At 41.0% G+C, this 22535-nt stretch overlaps 1 protein-coding gene across 1 annotated transcript in view; it reads right to left on the bottom strand.

Moving 5' to 3' along the window:
• The window catches only part of LOC118399947 (metabotropic glutamate receptor 4-like), a 236878-nt gene that overhangs the window by 127457 nt on the left and 86886 nt on the right, over window positions 1-22535 (bottom strand). The window contains exon 2 of the mRNA XM_035796185.2: window positions 15978-16194. Within this exon, the coding sequence (XP_035652078.1) occupies window positions 15978-16194 (217 nt within the window). The remainder of the gene's footprint in view (window positions 1-15977; window positions 16195-22535) is intronic.

The following is a 22535-nucleotide window of genomic DNA, read 5'->3' as shown; positions in this document are numbered from 1 at the left end:
TGAGTGAAAAAGTTAAGATGCACAAATATAATTGTTTACTGTTAATTTGGGCACAAAATAATCTGAAACACAACCAAAACAAACAGCAAATACATCGAACAAGTTTGTAGAGTCACACGCTTGACGCCAGAAATAAGGGACCAAATAATAAACATTTGACTACACATATACAAATTTGACTATACATATAAGTGAATTTGTCCCAATGTTTTTGGTACCCTAAAATGGCAACTTCTAAACGGTTCACCCGATATGGATGAAAATACGCTCAAATTAAAGCTGACAGTCTGCACTTTAACCTCAGTCATTGTATCATTTAAAATCCAACGTGTTGGAGTACAGAGCCAATATATGTCACTGTCCCGATACTTTTGGCACTTTCTGTACTTGGCTTGTCTCTACTTGCATATAATCTGTCAAGACACAGTCATTCACTGTGCCTTAGAGAAGCCTGACCTCTATCATATAATGACCTCCATCATAGCTTCAGTTGCTTATTTCATAGCTTCAGTTGCTTATTCCCATTTAGAGTCTGAACATGTTCTGAAACAGCCCTGTGCGCAACATGAGTGATTCTGCAAACACGTAGACAGTGACTATGTTAGGAGAGTTTCTCATGTTGATGTCAGACAGCCTATTGGCTAGCTCGAATCTCGTTAGGGCCTTTATTGACATTGTGTTTCATTAACTTGATCGATTATATATCTTAAGGCATGGTTCAACAGTAATCAAGATCTCTGCACCAAAGAGGGGTGTCATGTCTGCAGTCAAAGATGACTCTCCAGAGGTTTGGCCCTAATAGCCTACACTTTACTACCACTGCTGTGCCCTGCCTGTGTTCCAACTTGCCAGTATTTTATACATTTATTTAAGAACCCTTTCTCAAAAGCAACGCTCACTGCCCCCCAGGCACATGCAAACACACATTTTGCAGGTCCCACAGTGGAGGGCTCATGAAGTTGTTTACCAGTATCTATACTACACTTTCTATTGCTATTTGCTATTACTTCCAGACTTACGTTATTACCCAACTATGTCTTTCAGTTTCCCAGAAACCATTTCACACAGATTCAGCTCAGACGGTGAAAACGGAATTACATTAGCTCATGTCATAAATTCTCAAATATCATCTAAATTGCAACGTGAGGTTTATCAAAGGAATCCAAACTGGGTATGAATCCTTAAATCCTGAACTGATAATATGTATTGATATCTGAATGTTTGATGTCCCTCAATCTCTTTCCTCCTACGCCCACCCCCTTTCCCAGTATGTGAAGTCAAGTCCAGGGTCAATGTGTGTGGGTAACCAGCAGCTGCTCACCCAGACTGGCCTTTGACAAAGAAGGGGAGGCTGAGGGACACTAAAAATCCTTCACCAGAATGTTTACTGGGGGTACACCCAGGCCACATCGACAACAATTACCTACCTGCCATGCGTACTTACTTCTCATCTGCTATCTTTAGAATGTATTCAGCTCCAAAGTAATTTTCTGTCTTCCTTCAGGGGTAAAAGTAGTTTTGGTCCAAGCAGGTGGCTGCTGTGGTAGCTGACTCAGATGATTAGCTTGTTCTGCTCACTCTCTGGGAAGTGTATTAGAATAACCTCTGGCTAACCGTTGTAAAGGTTAATATTTAATTGAAAAGAACGAGACGTTGTTCAGAGTGAGCGGTATCTAAAATATGAGATCATTATGTTATAATGTACTGTATCTGAACAGAGATGTCTGCTTAAAGTCCCAACTACACATGAATCAGCAACTAAAGTAACAGATTGTCATCCATATCCCTGCACCAAACCCCAGCGATAACTCTTAGCATTGCTCCTGTCCTACTACAACTTTTACCCCATCAGCATATGATGGCTATTAATCAAATCAAATCAAATCAAATTTATTTATATAGCCCTTCGTACATCAGCTGATATCTCAAAGTGCACATGTACTCAGTTAAGCAGATGTTATTGCGGGTGCAGCAAGATACTTGTGTTACTTCTGTAGCACCTAACATTGCAGTAAAATGTCAAACAAGTACAGAAATAATCGCTAACAAGAAATCAAGAAATGTCAGAATGAATCCAATTAACAACCCAATTAACACTACATCAGAGCGAGCTATGTCAAGAATCCAGTATATAAATATGCGTTGTGTATAAACAGTGTAATAAAAACGCAATATACAGTAGTAGATACACTGCATTAGGAAAGTATTCAGACCCCTTGACTTTGTTACGTTACAGCCTTATTCTAAAATGGATCAAATAAAATAGAATCCTCATCAATCTACACACAAAACCCCATAATGACAAAGAACCAACAGGTTTTCAAACATTTTTGCACATTTATTACAAAAAAAAAAAACAGAAATACCAAAATTGAGCTCAGGTGCATCCGGGTTCAATTGATCATCAAATCAAATCACATTTTATTGGTCACATACACATGGTTAGCAGATGTTAATGCGAGTGTAGTGAAATGCTTGTGCTTCTAGTTCCGACTGTGCAGTAATATCTAACAAGTAATCTAACAATTTCACAACAACTACCTTAAACACAAGTATATAAGGTAGTTGTGATGTTTCTGCAACTTGATTAGAGTCCACCTGTGGTAAATTTAATTGATTGAACATGGTTTGGAAAGGCACACACCCGTGTAAGGTCCCGCAGTTGACAGTGCATGTCAGATTTTTAAAAAACAAGGCATGCGGTTGAAGGAATTGTTCGTAGAGCTCCGAGACAGAATTGTGTCGAGGCACAAATCTGGTGAAGGGTACCAAAACATTTCTGCAGCATTGAAGGTCCCCAAGAAAATGGTGTCCTCCATCTTAGATGTAAGAAGTTTGGAACCACCAAGAATCTACCTAGAGCTGGCTGCCCGATCAAACTGAGCAATCGGGGGAGAAGGGCATTAGTCACGGAGGTGACCGAAAACCCGTTGGTCACTCTGACAGAGCTCCAGAGTTCCTATGTGGAGACGGGAGAACAGAAGGACAACCATCTTTGCAGAACTCCACCAACAGGCCTTTATGGTAGAGTGGCCAGACGGAAGCCAATCCTCAGTAAAATAAACATGACAGCCCGCTTGGAGTTTTCCATTCGGCACCTAAAGGACTCAGACCATGAGAAACAAGATTCTTTGGTCTCATGAAACCAAGATTGAACTCTTTGGCCTGAATGCCAAGCGTCACATCTGGAGGAAACCTGGCACAATCCCTACAGTGAAGCATGGTGGTGGCAGCATCATGCTGTGTTTTTGTTTTTCTTCAGTGGCAGGGACTGGGAGATGCGTGGGCATAGGACCACCCACTGGGGAGCCAGTCCCAGCCAATCAGAATTTGTTTTCCCCCACAAAAGGGCTATATTAAAGACATAAATACTACTTGGTTTCATCAGCTGTCCGGGTGACTGGTCTCAGATGATCCCGCAGGTGAAGATGCTGGATGTGGATGTCCTGGGCTGGCGTGGTTACACATGGTCTGCGGTTGTGAGGCCGTTTGGACGTACTGCCAAATGATCTAAAATGAGGTTAGAGGCGGCTTATGGTAGAGAAATGAACATGATATTCTCTGACAAACGCTCTGGTGGACATTCCTGCAGTCATCATGTCGAATTGCATGCTCCATCAAAAATTGAAACATCTGTGGCATTGTGTTGTGTGACAAAAGAGCACATTATAGAGTGGCCTTTTATTGTCCCCAGCCCAAGGTGCACCTGTGTAATGATCATGCTGTTTAATCAGCTTATTGATATTCCACACCTGTCATGTGGATGGATTCTCTTGGCAAAGGAGAAATTATCACTAACAGGGATGTAACAAATTTGTGCACCAAATTTGAGAGAAAATGTTTTTGTGCGTATGGAAAATGTCAAGGTTATTTTATTTCAGCTCATGAAACATGGGACCAACACCTTACATGTTGCATTTATATTTTTGTTCAAGAAATAGAAAGTGTCCCATGTTAAATGTCCTTATAAACATGGGATAGCAGCATTGGCTGTGTGAATGTTTGCGTATGTAAGTGTGTTTGTGTGGTTACACATGGTGTGCGTGTAAATGCGAGTGCAGGAATGTGTGTGTGTATGAGGTGTGTGTGTGTGTGTGTGTGTGAGCATGTATGTGTGTTTTATGTGAGTGTGTGGGAGTATGTGTGCAAAAAGTCTCTAGGTTGCAGGACAGAGCACCGGGCAGGGAGACGACTAGTGATGGCTGTTCAACAGTCTGATGGCCTGGTGATAGAAGCTGTTTCCAAACCACTTGGTTACAGATCTAATGCACTTGTACCGTCAGTAGCAGAATGAAAAGTCAGTGGCCCAGGTGGCTTAATGATCTTCCCTCTGAAGAGCCATGCGGTTGAAGATGGTGCAGTTGCCGTACAAGGTGACGATGCAGCCCAGCCATGTGGCTGTCATGCAGCGGCACACCCTGCATGCTGCTGCAGCATTCTGTGGCACATCATTTCCCTACACCCGCAATAACATCTGCTAAACACGTGTATGTGACAAATAAAATTGGATTTGATTTGAAAATGGTACCATTCTAGTGTGACAGCTAGTCATAGTGAAATGTATTGTTACTGTAAAATCATCTGGAATTGTCACGGATACCTCCGGAACTTTCATTACGCACACCTGTCCTCTATTCCCACTGATTAGTACTTGTATAAGTGTGCCAGTTGGTTTCCATTGCTGTCCATTATTGTGCGTGTGAGTACCTGTACCATTGTGGATTGCGCAGATGATTATGGGTCTCGTCCCGTGTGTTAATGATTGTGCGCTTGTGATATTTCTTCAAGGTACTCCTCGCTCTTTTGTTTTGGGTTTCTACCCTGTGTTTTGTTACGTGTTTGTTTGGCCTTCGTCCCCGTGCCTTTACACAGCACGCCATTACTTAGGCTTATTTTTAGAAACTATTACGCATTCCTGCACCTGTCTCCCGAATCCTTTTTGTCAGCGTGACAGAATAATGGACTTAAGGGAGACAGTGGGAAAGGCCTGTCCATCGACAACTTCGGCAGCTGCAACTGGGTCGTCCGACGTCGCCACAACAGGCCTGTCCAATGACGCAACTTCAGCAGCTACAACTGGCAGGTCCAACAACGACGCAACTTCGGCAGCTACATCAGGTCCTGATCGACCCGCACTGCGTTCCTGTGATCGTCCTCGAGGCCAGTGTCGTTGCGCTGCTGGTACAGTGCATCAGGGGGGTGGGGGGGTGAACTTTCATTACGCACACCTGTCCCCTATTCCCACTGATTAGTACTTGTATAAGTGTGCCCGTTGGTTTCCATTGGGCTGTCTATTAATGTTACTATGTCCGTTGGTGCGTGTGAGTACCTGTGCTGTGTGTTTTGGCTTATTGCCATTGTGTATTACGCAGATGATTATGGGTCTCGTCCCGTGTGTTAATCATTGTGCGCTTGTGTTATTTATTCGAGGTACTCCTCGCTCTTTTGTTTTCTACCCTGTGTTTTGTTACGTGTTTGTTTGGTCCTCGGATGGGGCCACAGTGTCTCCTGACCCCTCCTGTCTCAGCCTCCAGTATTTATGCTGCAGTAGTTTATGTGTCGGGGGGCTAGGGTCAGTTTGTTATATCTGGAGTACTTCTCCTGTCCTATTCGGTGTCCTGTGTGAATCTAAGTGTGCGTTCTCTAATTCTCTCCTTCTCTCTTTCTTTCTCTCTCTCGGAGGACCTGAGCCCTAGGACCATGCCCCAGGACTACCTGACATGATGACTCCTTGCTGTCCCCAGTCCACCTGGCCATGCTGCTGCTCCAGTTTCAACTGGCCTGGGCCCTAGGACCATGTCCCAGGACTACCTGACATGAGGACTCCTTGCTGTCCCCAGTCCACCTGGCCATGCTCCTGCTCCAGTTTCAACTGTTCTGCCTTACTATTATTCAACCATGCTGGTCATTTATGAACATTTGAACATCTTGGCCACGTTCTGTTATAATCTCCACCCGGCACAGCCAGAAGAGGACTGGCCACCCCACATATGCTCTCTCTAATTCTCTCTTTCTTTCTCTCTCTCGGAGGACCTGAGCCCTAGGACCGTGCCCCAGGACTACCTGACATGATGGCTCCTTGCTGTCCCCAGTCCACCTGACTGTGCTGCTGCTCCAGTTTCAACTGTTCTGCCTTATTATTATTCGACCATGCTGGTCATTTATGAACATTTGAACATCTTGGTCATGTTCTGTTATAATCTCTACCCGGCACAGCCAGAAGAGGACTGGCCACCCCACATAGCCCGGTTCCTCTCTAGGTTTCTTCCTAGGTTTTGGCCTTTCTAGGGAGTTTTTCCTAGCCACCGTGCTTTTACACCTGCATTGTTTGCTGTTTGGGGTTTTAGGCTGGGTTTCTGTACAGCACTTTGAGATATCAGCTGATGTACGAAGGGCTAAATAAATAAATTTGATTTGATTTGGTCTTCGTCCCCGTGCCTTTACATGGCACTCCGTAATTTGGGCTAAATATTAGCCTCTATTACGCATTCCTGCACCTGTCTCCCAAATCATTTATGCCAGCATCACAGGAACATGATGAACCTACAGTACGTAAAACCCATTACCTTATTGCTGCAATATTGTAAAACCTCTACTTTGGGTTTTAGAAAAGCAGGGTGTACATGCATAAGTAATGTATTATGATTTATTATTACCTAAATATGATAATATAATAACATAATATACCTTTTGGCATAATTTTACCTTACTCTTATAATCACATCTGCTGTTGGTTAAGCACCTGGTTGTGGTGTACTGAAATGCCTAATGTGTTAGGACACACCAATTGATATTTTACTGATTTCCTGCTCCCTTGTTCCCTCTCCACAAATTAAACCTAGTTTATGGATTCTAACTCCCGCAGTTTCTAATTCACTGCAATGTCATACAGAGATATCCAGATGTTGGATGGTGAGGAATGGATGGTCAGGAAACAATGCAGCTTGTAGAATTTACAGAGCTTGTAGCAGTTGAAAGGTCAATATAAAATGTCGTACCTCGATACGTGTTGTCGCTATGCACTAGTGACATATTGCTAAATGAACGTTAGACAGACTGACAGGTAGCATTTGTAAACAGGCAGCCGTGTGCAATGTTGCCAGTTTTGTTACCGCCTACCTAAATGCAGAAACACACCCACATGCCTGGGAAAAAAGCCTAAAGAGAGAGCGTTATGTTTTGGGTTTTAGGGAGTTTGTCAATGGAGTTGGTAAGAGACCATTTCAGTGATAATGCCAGAGAAGCTGGTGTTTGTAGGATATATTGCAAATATATCCTCCAAACACTGGCTTCGAGGGAATAATCAAATTAATACAACGGGTTACCAACATATTAAAATAATGATTTACAGATTTTCATTAAAAAAATATATATTTTGATGAATTTATTCATACTATTTCATTCTTCCACGAGATCTGGTCCCGTCACAAATCTAGGGTTGCTACCCAAGCCGATTGTTCTGTATCTATGGACATGATCATTACTTCTAAATTATCCATTGCCATGCTGGCTGGCAGTTTTCTTATCCCTTGCTTGCTAGCTAGCCAACTACGGCTAACTTACAGTCACTGTGGCTCAGTTGGTAGAGCATGGCGCTTGTAACGCCAGGGTAGTGGGTTCGATTCCCGGGACCACCCACACGTAGAATGTATGCACACATGACTGTAAGTCGCTTTGGATAAAAGCGTCAGCTAAATGCCATATATTATTATTATTATATTACATCAAACAGTGCAGCCAGAATAACAGCAAAGTAGCTGCATTTGCATTTATTTAAGCTGTTTTCTAGTGACATTTATTTGGATACATCCATAACAATGATCTAATGATGTGCGATTTTGCCTGACATGGAAAATGTACTCTCTCGTCAGGGCACTGTTGTTCAGAGGAGCTAGCCAACAACACAGCTAACATAATCACTTCAAACTGAAGCTGAAAAGACTGCAAAATAGCTGCATTTCGTTTTGTTATACCTGTTTACTATTGACATTTCTTTGAATATATCCATAAAAAGTATGCCAGCTGATTTATGATTTAGACTGGCTAAGAAAAGCTGTCTGCCTGTCTGTCTCGTCCCGACACGTTCATAACTATGGGACAGGTTGAGATCGAATTTCAATATTGAAACAATGTTACAAATGTTGGAGAGACAGACAGCAAGGTTTATACAAATCTCCTCTGTTGAAAAACAAATGTTACTCTAAAAGAAATGTGAGATAATGTCTAGCTGCTTTTTATAGTGGTGATCAAGTTTATAAATTGTCTGGTTGGGCTGATGAGACAGTGGATTGCACAGTGAGATGGAACAGATAAATAGGCATTTAAACGTCATAGCTTTAGCTGGTGGTAACTTGTGGAATAGACACCGGCTGGAATGCGTGGTCCTTCTGTAGCACAGTTGGTAGAGCATGGCGCTTGTAACGCCAGGGTAGTGGGTTCGATTCCCGGGACCACCCATACGTAGAATGTATGCACACATGACTAAGTCGCTTTGGATAAAAGCGTCTGCTAAATGGCATATATTATTATTATTATTATGCGGTTTTAATCAAATCAGCATCCAGGATTAAACCCACCCATTGTATAATGACAGATTGTGTAATTCCATTACAATGTTTGTCAATAAGCACACCACTAAATCTGAATTCCTTGATGACTGTGAGGGAAGAACTATGACCAAATGTAAAGTGGGTTTAGGTGCAAATTTAGATCAAGCGTCACCCCCCTAACAATAATATGTATTATTTTTTCATAGAGCAGAGAATAACCTTTCAGTATTATAGCTAATCTCATGCTATTTTACCATAACAGGCATTTGATTTTCATAATTATTGTGTTTAATGGCATTGAGTGTTAAATTCTAAGATTAGATTATATATTTGAATAATCTCCAAACTTCTTTTTGTATTGTTTTATAGCACTAGTAAATGCTCCAGGGCTAATTTCGTTAGGAAGTTGGCATGTTTTTCTAGATTTAAAACATAATCCAACGTTTATAAAGCAAACATTATCCCTTAGGTCTAGCCCCGCAAATACCTCAATTGTTTAAGCATCCATACAGAATAGTAATTAAAATATATTTTTGGAATATTGACAAAAAAAATGTACTCAAATCAGTAACCAGGTTTCCAGCCAACCTTTTTATGTGAGCAAAGTACATGTCGTATAAAGACAAATGAAATGACAGGCCTGGTAAACCTTCCAAATATCAACAAAACAAAACATGGTACACAAGGTGGGAGCTTTTTGTGTTCGGTAAAATTAATTATGTGAGAAATGTCAGCAGACACACTTTTATATGCAAATATTAATATCATAACCATCATATCAAAGTAAACTTGGAGTCACACGATGGCATATTGTGTGGTCCTAACACTATGACTCTTCGGGAAAGCATAACGTTTTTTTAGGCTACAGATGAAATAAACTACGATGAACTTCACAAGGTGGTGAATGTGCAAGGTGATGAGCTATATGCTCCATTCCAATAGAAATTGAGGGTCTTATTCTGATGACATGATAATCGATGCTTGACTACCGTTTGACAAATACAAATAACCTCATGTATGCTACATGTACTCTTTAGCCAACAGCGCATAGATACAGTATCTTCTCGCTGTTGGCTAGAGTGCACATGCGAATACTGGAGTGGGCACACTCGCTACCGTATATTACACACAATTGTTTGGTGAGAATACCATCAGTATGCGATCGAAACCCATTTAACTTGTATTTTTTTATTCGGTACTTGGGAATTTAACCACAAAACATATTTTTATGTGTACTATGTCATCGTGCACAGAATTGTATCTGCACCAAGTCAATTTGCTACCTTATATAATGTTACTTACCCTACATTATTCATCTCATATGCATACGTATATACTGTACTCTACATCATCGACTGCATCCTTATGTAATACATGTATCACTAGCCACTTTAACTATGCCACTTTGTTTACTTTGTCTACATACTCATCTCATATGTATATACTGTACTCGATACCATCTACTGTATGCTGCTCTGTACCATCACTCATTCATATATCCTTATGTACATATTCCTTATCCCCTTACACTGTGTATAAGACAGTAGTTTTGGAATTGTTAGTTAGATTACTTGTTGGTTATCACTGCATTGTCGGAACTAGAAGCACAAGCATTTCGCTACACTCGCATTAACATCTGCTAACCATGTGTATGTGACAAATAACATTTGATTTGATTTGATTTGATGGAAACACATCTCTGGTGGGGCAAATGCGCATAATAGTTTTTATGTTGATTTTTATATTCACATGAAAATCTGTCCTAATTGGATGGAAACCTAGCTACTGACGGAGTTGTCAAGCCACTGACTGACTTGACAACAGATACTCAAAACAGATGTATTTTTGCCCTCTAAAAATAAGTTTGAAACAAACATTTGTAAAATTTGGAAAATGGTTCATTTGAAAATCCCCAATGAGACAGGACCATTCTCAGATCTTTCAGCACTCTGACTGATCTGATGGGAGTTGCACTGTTTTTAGTACCAATAGAATTACAGGTGTGGAGTAGTTCATCATACACTGAGGCTGATGTGATTGACTTTAACACCAAAACAACATCTTTGTGCTTTTTCAGTCACATATTGATAAAAAGAAGAGGAAAAAACAGGAAGCTGCTGTTAGGCAGTTGTGTAAGATGGAGGAGACAGGGCACTTGACACACTAAGCTCCTCGAACAAAAAAAGATGGAGTTATAAAGAGTAGTGAAACAGACAGCGTCGTGCTCTTGCTCAGAATTTCTGAGTACAAGGAAGGGATTCTCAAAATACCCTTTAGCCTCGTTCTACTAATAAACATGACAAACCAACTTTAGAGCTCATTGTGGTCACAAATGATTCAAAACCCACTTGAGGCCATAAATGGACCATCAATTATTACCGACTTATGGTATTAATTTCTATATTGAGGCCACATTCCTACGATGCAACTGATTTATCGCTCTGGACAGTTTTATTGTGCACTTGATATTCAGCAAATCCCCTGGTAGCCGAAGATATACATTGCCTTCAGAAAGTATTCACACCACTTGATTTTTGTCCACGTGTTGTGTTGCAGCCTGAATTTAAAATGGATGAAATTGAGATTTTGTATCACTGGCCTACACACAATACACCTTAATGTCAAAGTGGAATCATGTCTATAGAAATTTGTACAACTTAATTAAAAATGAAAAGCTGAGTCAATAAGTATTCAACCCATTTGTTATGGCAAGCCTAAATAAGTTCAGGAGTAAGAATTTGCTTAACAAGTCACATGGTAAGTCGTATGGACTCGGTCTGTGTGCAATAATTGTGTTTAATATGATTTTTTAATGACTATGTCATCTCTGTACCCCACATATACAATTATCTGTAAGATCCCTCAGTCGAGCAGTACATTTCAAACACAGATTCAACCAAAAAGACAAAGGAGATTTTCCAATGTCTCGGAAAGAAGGGCACCTATTAGAAGATGGGACATTTTTTTTAAAGCAGACATTGAATATCCCTTTGAGCATGGTGAAGTTATTAATTACACTTTGGATGGTGTATCAATATACCCACTTACTAGACAGATACGGTCCTACCTAACTCAGTTGCCAGAGACAAAGGAAAACACTCAGGGATTTCACCATGAGGCCAATGGTGACATTAAATGGCTGTGATAGGAGATGACAGAGTGAAAACAAGGAAGCCTGTGCAGAATAAAAAATATTCTAAAACATGCATCATGTTTGCAATAAGGCACTAAAGTGAAACTGCTAAAAATGTGGCAAAGAAATGAACTTTATGTCCTGAATACAAAACGTTATGTTTGGGGCAAATCCAACATAACAAAGCACCTTTCTTCATATTTTTTAACATGGTGGTGGTTGCATCATGGTATGCTTTTCATCGGCAAGGAGTGTAGATTTCTTTTGAATAAAAAAAAAACGGAATAGAGCTAAGCACAGGCAAAATCCTAGAGGAAAAACCTGGTTCAGTCTGCTTTCCAACATAAACTGGGAGACAAATTCACGTTTTAGCAGGACAATAACCTAAAACACAAGGCCAAATATACACTGGAGTTGTTTACTAAGACGATAATGAATGTTCCTGATTGCCCTAGTTACAGTTTTGACTTGAAAATATATGGCAAGACTTGAAAATGGCGGTCTAGCAACGATCAACAGAACTTTAATATATTTAAAAAATAAATAATGTGCAATCTATGTGTATAAAGCTCATAAAGGCTTAATCATTGTACGCTTGTGTTATTTAGTCGAGGTACTCTTCGCTCTTTTCTTTTGGGTTTCGACCCTGTGTTTTATTACGTGTTTGTTTGGTCTTCGTCCCCGTGCCTTTACAAAACACTCTGTAATTTGGATTTAGGGTGGGGGGGTCCATTATTGTTACTATGTCCGTTGGTGCTTGTGAGTACCTGTGCTATGTGTTTTGGCTTTCGTGCCATTGTGGATTGCGCAGAATGCCGGTCTAGCAAAGACCAGCAACCAACTTGACAGAACTTGAATCAATTTTTAAAGAATAATCTATATATAAAGCTCTTAAAGACTTACCCATAAATGCTGCCAAAAGCGATTCTAACATGTATTGACTCATGGGTGTGAATACTTATGTAATAAGATATTTCTGTATTTCATTCTCAATAGATTTGCAACAATTTCTAAAAACATGTTTCCACTTCATCATTATGGCATATTGTGTGTAGATTGGTTGATCTTTTATTTATTTATTTATTATTAATCCTATTTGAATTCAGGCTGTAACAAATAATGTGGAATAAGTCAAGGGGTTATGAATACTTTCTGAAGGCCCTGTACGTACCATGTCAAACATCAAGTTGAATTCAGTGAAACACTCCTATTTCCATCACCTAAGGAGAATTTAAATGCAGAAGGGAATCGAAATGTAAAAGGAGCCATGATGCATATCTCAAGTTAGGATTAAAGTTATGATATACTACACGCCCAAAAGTATGGGGACACCTGATCGTCGAACATCTCATTCCAAAATCAAGGGCATTAATATTGAGTTGGTACCCCCTTTGCTGCTATAACAGCCCCCACTCTTTTGGGAAGGCTTTCTACTAGATGTTGGAACATTTATGTGGGGACTTGCTTCCATTCACCCACAAGAGCATTACTGAGGTCGGGCACTGATGTTGGGCAATTAGGCCTGGCTCATTCCAATTCATCCCAAAGGTGTGTGATGGGATTGAGGTCAGGGCTCTGTGCAGGCCAGTCAAGTTCTTCCACACCGATCTCGGCAAACCATTTCTGTATGGACCTTGCTTTGTGCATGGGAGCCTTGTCATGCTGAAATAGTAAAGGGCCTTCCCCAAACTGTTTCCACAAAGTTGGAAGCACATAATAATCTAGAATGTCATTGTATGCTGTAGCATTAATATTTCCCTTAATTGGAACTATGCATTGCAGGTAGCATTCTCCTGGCATCCGCCAAACCCAGATTAGTTCGTCAGACTGACAGATGGTAACTCCAGAGAATGCATTTCCACTGCTCCAGAGTCCAATGGCGGCGAGCTTTGCACCACTCCAGCTGACGCTTGGCATTGCGCATGGTGATCTTAGGCTTGTGTGTGGCTGCCTGGCCTTGAAACTCTTTTCATGATTTTCTTGACAAACAGTTACTGTGCTGACGTTGCTTCCAGATGCAATCTGGAACTCGGTAGTGTGTGTTCCAACCAAGGACAGACGATTTTTAGGCACTATGCGTTTCAGAACTCGGCGGTCCCATTCTGTGAGCTTGTGTGGCCTACCACTTCGCGGCTGAGCTGTTGTTGCTCCTAGACGTTTCCACTTCACAATAGCAGCACTTACAGTTGACCAGGGCAGCTCTATCTGGGCAGAAATTTGATGAACTGACTTGTTGGAAAGGTGGCATCCTATGACGGTGTCACGTTGAATGTCACTGAGCTCTTCATTAAGACCATTCTACTGCCAATGTTTTGTACATGGAGATTGCATGGCTGTGTGCTTGATTTTATACATCTGTCCGCAACAGGTGTGGCTGAAAATAGCTGAATCCACAAATTTGAAATGGTGTCCACATTCTGTTGTGTATACAGATCGGAAGTTGGAAGTTTAAGTCGGAAGTTTACATACACCTTAGCCAAATACATTTAAACTCAGTTTCACAATTCCTGACATTTAATCCTTGTAAAAATTCCCTGTCTTAGGCCAGTTAGGATCAATACTTTATTTTAAGAATGTGAAATGTCAGAATAATATTAGAGAGAATATTTTATTTCAGCTTTAATTTCTTCCATCACACTCCCAGTGGGTCAGAAGTTTACATACACTCAATTAGTATTTGGTAGCATTGCCTTTAAATTGTTTAACTTGGGTGAAACGTTTCAGGTAGCCTTCCAAAAGCTTCCCACAATAAATTTGATGAATTGTGGCCCATTCCTCCTGACAGAGCTGGTGTAACTGAGTCAGGTTTGAAGGCCTCCTTGCTCACACACGCTATTTCAGTTCTGCCAACAAATTTTCTATAGGATTGAAGTCGGGGCTTTGTGATGGCCACTCCAATACCTTGACTTTGTTGCCCTTAAGCCATTTTGCCACAACTTTGGAAGTATGCTTGGAGTCATTGTCCATGTGGAAGACCCATTTGCGACCAAGCTTTAACTTCCTAACTGATGTCTTGAGATGTTGCTTCAATATATCCACGTAATTTTCCTCCCTCATGATGCCATCTATTTTGTGAAGTGCACCTGTCCCTCCTGCAACAAAGCACCCTCACAACATGATGCTGCCACCCCCAAGCTTCACAATTGGGATGGTGTTCTTCGCTTGCAAGCCTCCTCCTTTTACCTCCAAACATAACGATGGTCATTATGGCCAAACAGTTCTATTTTTGTTTCATCAGACCAGAGGACATTTCTCCAAAAAGTACGATCTTTGTCCCCATGTGCAGTTGGAAACCGTAGTCTGGCTTTTTTATGGCGGTTCTGGCGCAGTGGCTTCTTGCTGGACGCCCTTTCAGGTTATGTCAATATCGGACTCGTTTTACTGTGGCTATAGATACTTTTGTACCTGTTTCCTCCAGCATCTTCACAAGGTCCTTTGCTGTTGTTCTGGGATTGATTTGCACTTTTCGCACCAAAGTATGTTCATCTCTAGGAGACAGAACACGTCTACTTCCTGACCGGTATGATGGCTGCGTGGTCCAATGGTGTTTATACTTGTGTACTATTGTTTATACAGATGAACGTGGTATCTTCAGGCATTTGGAAATTGCTCCAAAGGATGAACCGGACTTGTGGAGGTCTGCAATATTTTTCTGAGGTCTTGGCTGATTTCTTTTGATTTTCCCATGATGTCAAGCAAAGAGGCACTGAGTTTGATGGTATGCCTTGAAATACATCCACAGGTACACCTCCAATTGACTCCAAATGGTGTCATCTATCAGAAGCTTCTAAAGCCATGACATAATTTTCTGGAATTTTCCAAGCTGTTTAAAGGCACAGTCAACTTAGTATATGTGAACTTCTGACCCACTGGAATTGTGATACAGTGAATTATAAGTGAAATAATCTGTCTGTAAACAATTGTTGGAAAAATTACTTGTTTCATGCACAAAGTAGATGTCCTAACCGACTTGCCAAAACTATAGTTTGTTAACAAGAAATTTGTGGAGTGGTTGAAAAACGAGTTACCTAAGTGTATGTTAACTTCTTACTTCAACTGTATATAGCACATATTCCATATCTGAAGTTAGATTCACACACATTCAAATGTTTTTGAGAAACACTACTGTATTATCCTTTATCTGAAATTTATATGGATTTTATACATACAGAAGACAAACCCAGGGAAATAGGTCAGTTGACTCAATAGAAGATGGCCCTGAGTGGTACATCTTCAGATCATATGGCAAGAGGAATGATGAATGAAAAGAACGGAACCACAGAGAATCCACTCACCGTCCTCTCGAGACTTATGTATGAAGGCATCCACACCGCTCTCTCCATAGTTCCCCTCGGACGCCACGGTGGAGACAAAGTTCCAGCGCATGGCCTTGACGATATCCACCATGGCCTGTGCCTGGTAGGTGTCCGGGGGCACCACGCGCGAGAAAAAGTCGTAACGTGTGTTGTCACTCAGCTCCGGTGCCGTGGAGGCATAACTCACCTGGGGGATCTGAGGAGAGAGGGAAGAAGGGATGAGTTAAGATGGAGAAGAGACAAATAAGTCATAGCAGGAAGGGGGTGGGGACAGAGGGAGAGCGGATCAGCAATCAGTCTCTAAGTCTCAGGGGAAATGAAAAATAATTTCATCCTGCCAGCTATGGCTGGCTCATACCGTTCACCGCAGGGGTCTCCTTTAGACCACAGGGGGTCTCCTTCAGACAACTGGGGGATTACTCAGTGAGAAGATGAGCGTGTCAGGCTTGGGGATCGGCAACCAACACACAAGCAGGGGGATGAAGCCAAGGGCAATAACACTGTAAGAGAGGGTTTTCATATACATGCTCATTCATTCTGTGCAGATTTTCGGGTCCTGAGCAGTCATATCCATTCATTTATTCATTCATCTATCATTTTGTAGTACTTTGTTTACACTGTTTATTTACAGCTGACTGTAAGATATCCTATGAGTTTCGGGTATATATCTAAAATGTGCTCATGAAAATATCTCAATGTGTCCTATATTGATATAGCACGCAGTGCAACTGGCAGAGCTGTTTTCCTGGGTGTGATAAAGTGGTTGCAGTGATTGATGACTTATCGTCCTATTTTTGTGGTTGTGACACTACGGGAAGGGAACCCTGATACTAAAAACAGCTCTGATTTCCCGCTGGATCCACAGCTAGGTGGTTCATTATCATGGGCAGCAAGCTCAGAGGCACACTCAATCTGACCCATTGCCATCTTTCTGCCAAGTTAACACCCACCACAGACCCATACCAAACCTATCTGGGCAGCCATTGGACTGAGTCCCCGACTCAGTATTGTGTCTCCCTATCTGTTGGCACCACGTCCTTTCTGGATCCATCATGTTTTACCAATGTTGAGTGGAAGATGAATTCGAAGATGAGTAGCATTGTTAGTGCAGTGGCCTTGTCGTTAGTGTCCGTCCTGAGATTAGAAGGTTTGGGGTTTCGATCCCCAGTCGAGTCATACCAAAGACTCTAAAAAGTCCTGGGTACATTCCTCACGCGCTACAGAAACAGGAGATGGGCTCCTGCCCTATGGGCCATTCTGGAAACACAATTACCGGTGATTTTCATCAAATCACTGTTATTAGAGTTCTATAAATAACAACTTTTCATTTCAATCATGATTTTTTTTTTTGACACACATTTTCCTACCACACTTTATAAAAAAACAATGAGACAATTTGTTATGACACCAGTTCAGCACTAATTTCACCCTTTGAAAGCCTGACACGTGCAATCTGTGACCCAGACAACGCATTGCTGTAATTTAGCGATGGTCCTGGTCAGTGGATGTTACTGTTCTTGATCTGTATGCAGCAGCACATGAACACGCACAAATACATTTCAGCATTTGGATAACCCTTTAAATCTATGCTCAGATCAAGTAAGATGTCATACGGGCGGGCAAAAAGCTACTGCACGGTGCAGTGAAGAAAACCTACTCCTCTTTTCTCCCCTCTCTCTCTCTTTATTTGCCCGTTTGCTAGCCTGTAGTGTAGTAGCTACAGTAGGTCGATGGTGTTGGCCATCACACACCACAACCAGTCCTGTTTGAAAAGTATCCAAAGAGACCGATTTAGAGGGCAGAGTCCCTGAAGTGCTCCAGCACGAACCAAAAGATGCTTTGGCCCTATTTCTCTGTTGTAGTAGTGGCCTTGAAATGAAGTACACAATAATAAACCTGTGTTGCCCACAGCACTGTGCTGGATGTGGGTAGAGTCAGGAAGTAGAGTTGATAGTTGAAACACTTCACTGCTACTGTAGTAGTTAGCATCAATAAAGGGTTCACCAAAAAAACAAGGGAAAGGGAAATGTTTCAGACTAGAAAGTTGAATTATGCCTTTACCCAGTACATACTAATTGTATGAGCAAATACAGAATTGCTACTTAGGGTGCCAGCAGTATTCTCAGCTGAATTTCATGGCGCCTGTAGGGTGCCGAGTAGAGTTAGTTCCAGGCCCAAGAACAGGGATCCATTTTAAATGCCTCTAATGCTTTGTTGGATGCTATTAACCTCGCGCTAGGGGGTTGACTGCCTGTGATGTTGTTGTAATTAAAGGAGGACAGCTAATTAGTGAATGAAACAGCTTTTCTTCCCCAGACCGGAGGAAGCCAATGTCCTGATCGGCAGCACAAGCCTACTGTTTTGTTACTTTCTATTATGTCTTACCAACATACAGTATAGTAAAGCAAGAAAGCTAATGGTCACAAATGATTAAACCAGCGAAATTAGATGAGAGTAATTCATGTTCTAAGAAATCTCTCTCTTAAGAAATGCATTTGTATCCATAGAATTCACATGCAATTGTTATAGAGTGCACCTACAAAATTAAGGCACAGCAGGTTTAATACACTTAAAATGTCTGTTAATGGCAGTGAGATTGCCTTGCAGGGACTGTGATTGGACACTATACATTCTAAAGTGATTTAACAGGACTAGGTCAACAAAAGAGGACCGTTTAAATGGAACCATTAAAAGCACTTAGCTACTTCAAATTCTCTAGTCAGGAATATCTCACTTGAGATGCTCAAAACATTTGAAAGTGTTGTAATCCCTCCCAAATAAGCCAAGATGTGTCTGTATAGGCCATGTAGGTATTGGGATGATGGGGTCTTCGGGGTTAAAACTGGAAACAGATTTGAAAGGGTGATTATTGTGTATTACAATTGTTAACCATATTTTCTTTTGGGTGCCATTCCTGCGAAATTCTCACACTCTGAAGCATTAGACCGGGGTTCGTCAACTACAGTAGGTTTGGCCTTGGGTCAATTTTTTTCTGAGCTAATAGTTGGTGAGCCAGAACATAATTAGTATATAATATTAGCACAATTAATTGGCCTACACAACAATTTAAACAACATGTTTAACACATCTGATTAGTACAATCATTTCGATCTGATTATGCTCATAAAATCAACGTCTCTCTATTCAGTTATTATTTTTGTCCATTTCTCTGTGCATTGATTGGTGGGGAAAAACAGTTCTATGTAGCCTACTGTAGGCTACACTATTGTATGTCACTCTCAAAAAATATCAAAACAAAGGTGGATAAAAGAAAATCGAAGTTTCGGGGAAGAATGTACAGAGAGAGATGTGTTCATATTACCTTATTTGCAATGAAAATGTTGCAGTTTGCAAATAATTCAAACTCAGACTTCATTGTGAACCTAAGCATGGAACTTTCAAAATGACTTTCCCGCCACAGACAGATGCCCGACGCAGAAACATCGAAGTGTTACACACACACACAGCTTTTCAGGCTGACAAATTGTGTCACTTAAACGGGTTAAATATGCAGTTACAAGGAAGAGGAAAAACTGTTGTGGACATGGTGGAGAAACTTGAGGCCCTTACTAGGAAGCTTGAGTTGTTCAATTTGGACTTGTCATCTGGAAGGCTACTGCAATTCAGTACACTGAAGAACGACAGGCAGAGGAACCAGACAACTTCTCCACAAGATTGGAAGACTACAGCATGCCCAAGGATATCGTTGCGTTAGTACGTTACCCTCTCACAGTCCGCCCAGATGGAAGATTCTCCTCCCTTGCTAAGAAAACAATACCCTCGCTGGACGAGGCCGCAATTCAAACTGAGTTGATTGAATTCCAGACATCGAGCCTTCAAGTCCTTATGTGAGGAATAAAGCACAATGAACAAACTTTTATTTTAGGTGCTAACAATGAACGGATCGAGTCCTCATTTTCCTCTACGAACGCAGTATAGCTTCACGACAGGAACTGGTTTTCACATAAGTCAATCGAGGACTACCTGTGCATCAAAATCACATCCATCTCACCGGACATCATCAAGATTGTGTCCGAGGGGAAATGCAACTTTTCCCATTGAGTAAGTAACTTAGTAGCCTACACGACTGTAATTATTCAATACTAATATTATTGTGAGTGCTTATCTAGGGATATGTAGGTCTTAAGCTGACAGTATTTTCTGTTTGTTCTGTCGTTACAGGAGCAGGCTATCCCGATACAGACATTCAGATACAGACATTGCCATTTTTTCTTTAAATTATTGTTTTATGTAGGATGCTACAGTTTTGGCCAGTTGCAATTGTAAACAGGCCTAATAAAAAAAATCGCTCATATTAGGACAAATATTGTTTTATTGTGAAAGATGCTGTTAAGCCTCGTAGCCTACCTCAGCCAGTTATTTTATTTTTTATAGGCTTAGGCTCGGAAGAAAGACTCATTTAAGCTCTCACGTTATTTGTAAAGTCAAATTAAAATGAATAACTGTTGAATGAATTACACTGTTCACCTCCTATTGATTGCGCTGCGGTTGAAGCCTTACGTTTCAGCACCACAAAATGGTCCGCTGCCTGCTTTATTAGTTGACTGTCTCCTGCATTCTCTCTCCTCATGAATGAAGTTCAAATGTAACTTCTGCATTATTTAGGTAAGGGTAACTTCCTTCTTGGGAAATTGCATTTTGGAGTTTTTTTATTATTAGATATATGTTGATATAATTAATTTGGGGGGCCAAATAATATTGCTGGCTCGCGGCCGCCAGTTGGAGAACCCTCCATTAGACTGTCTGTTATGTTGGTAGAATCGAAATTGCAATTGAATACTTGAGATAAGGAGTTAAGAACTGTAAGCACAATTAGCATGTCAAGAACTTGAAATTCACAGGTCTGCATTTTATCAAGCACTTTTTGAAATATTAATGAGGTTGGGGAAAAAGTGATCACACTTAGTTAAAGCTGAAAGACAGTTATTGAGTGACTAAACCATCATGTGTTTTTTTTACTGTTTTTATCAACCTGGCGAAGCGCTATGACATCACTTCACACACAAAGTGTGAAAGCAAACATATGCAAGGCTGATACGTATTTACTTCCAAGCGTTATTATTACTGTGACTGTACAGCTACTAAATAACACCTCCAGAAATAGCAGGATCTCTGTAAGAAGAAGAATTTCAGCCCTGTTAATCTGTTACTGAAAACATTACCATTTATGGGACACAAATAGCCATGCATCAAATACCAGTGTGAATTAGGTTCTTTAAATAAACAGTATTCATCGCATGCTGTTATTGGAGAATCTGTGCAATGTGTTTGCTGAGTGATTATTTCCTATCCCTCCTGTTGCACTACATATGTTAGAGAACTGCTCATCAGCTGAGATGAAACTCACTTTGTCAATTAATGACTAGTAAATCACTCTCCCAATAATGATCCCGAATAACTTGTTTTAACACTAATGTTTATTAGCTAACACAAAGAGCAATTACCTTGCAAAGCCTCTCCCCTGTGCTTTGGTTTTGCTGAATTACACCGAAATTACAAGGCAATCTTGACACTTAATTAGAATGAATTGTCTCACCAATTATTTTAGCTACACTAATATAGATTAGACTACAGACGAAAGCACATATTTGGGGAGAGGGCTTTAGCTATTCCATTGGGACCTTCTCTGGTTATCAAACTGATTCTCAAATGTCTAATTTACAATTCAAATATTGCCCTATGAAATGAAGACATTTAATTAGAAAATGTGTAAATGTCCTTATATTAAATCCAGAGTCATCCAAACCTTAAGCAAGGCATGCACTTATTGTGCAGCATCATTCTACTTGTGATGCTTTCACATTTACCCATTGGTCTGAAAATGCCCTTTCATCTGGCATCCAGTGGAGGTGAGGGGCAGCTAATAAAAATAGACTGAGATGGCCAATTAACCATTTCTTTGTGGATTTTGATGTTTGCTTGGGGTTATTGTCTTGATGGAAGATACACTTGCCATCAAGTTTCAGACTCCTGTCAGAAGCAACCAGGTTTTTGGCTAAAATGAGAGGAATACCTATGTGAGAATGCATGTCCTTGACTACAGCTCAGCGTTCAACACCATTGTCCCTTCCAAGCTTGTCACCAAGCTTAGGAGCCTGGGACTGAACATAACTACTGGATCCTTGACTCCCTGACGGGCCGACCCCATGGGGGAACTGCAGGGGTATGTGCTTCGTCCACTCTTGTACTCCCTGTCCACACATCAAATTTGCTGACGACACGACGGTGGTAGGCCTGATCACCGGCGACGATGAGACAGCTTACAGAGAGGAGGTCCGTGACCTGGCAGTGTAGTGCCGTAACACCAACCTCTACCTCAACATCACCATCTGTCATCCAGGACCTCGAAATCAGGCGGTGTGAAAGGAAAGCCTGGAAAATCGTTAGACTTCAGCCACTCATGCCATAGATTGTTCTCTCTGCGGCATGGGTACATCAAGTCTAACACCAACAGCCTCCTGAACAGCTGAACAAAAATATAAACGCAACATGCAACAATTTCAAAGATTTTACATA

Source organism: Oncorhynchus keta, chromosome 21, assembly GCF_023373465.1.
Source record: "Oncorhynchus keta strain PuntledgeMale-10-30-2019 chromosome 21, Oket_V2, whole genome shotgun sequence".
NCBI classification, from domain to species: Eukaryota; Metazoa; Chordata; class Actinopteri; order Salmoniformes; family Salmonidae; genus Oncorhynchus; species Oncorhynchus keta.
Note: the sequence above shows the minus strand (reverse complement) of the source record. Positions and strands in the feature narration are given on the sequence as shown.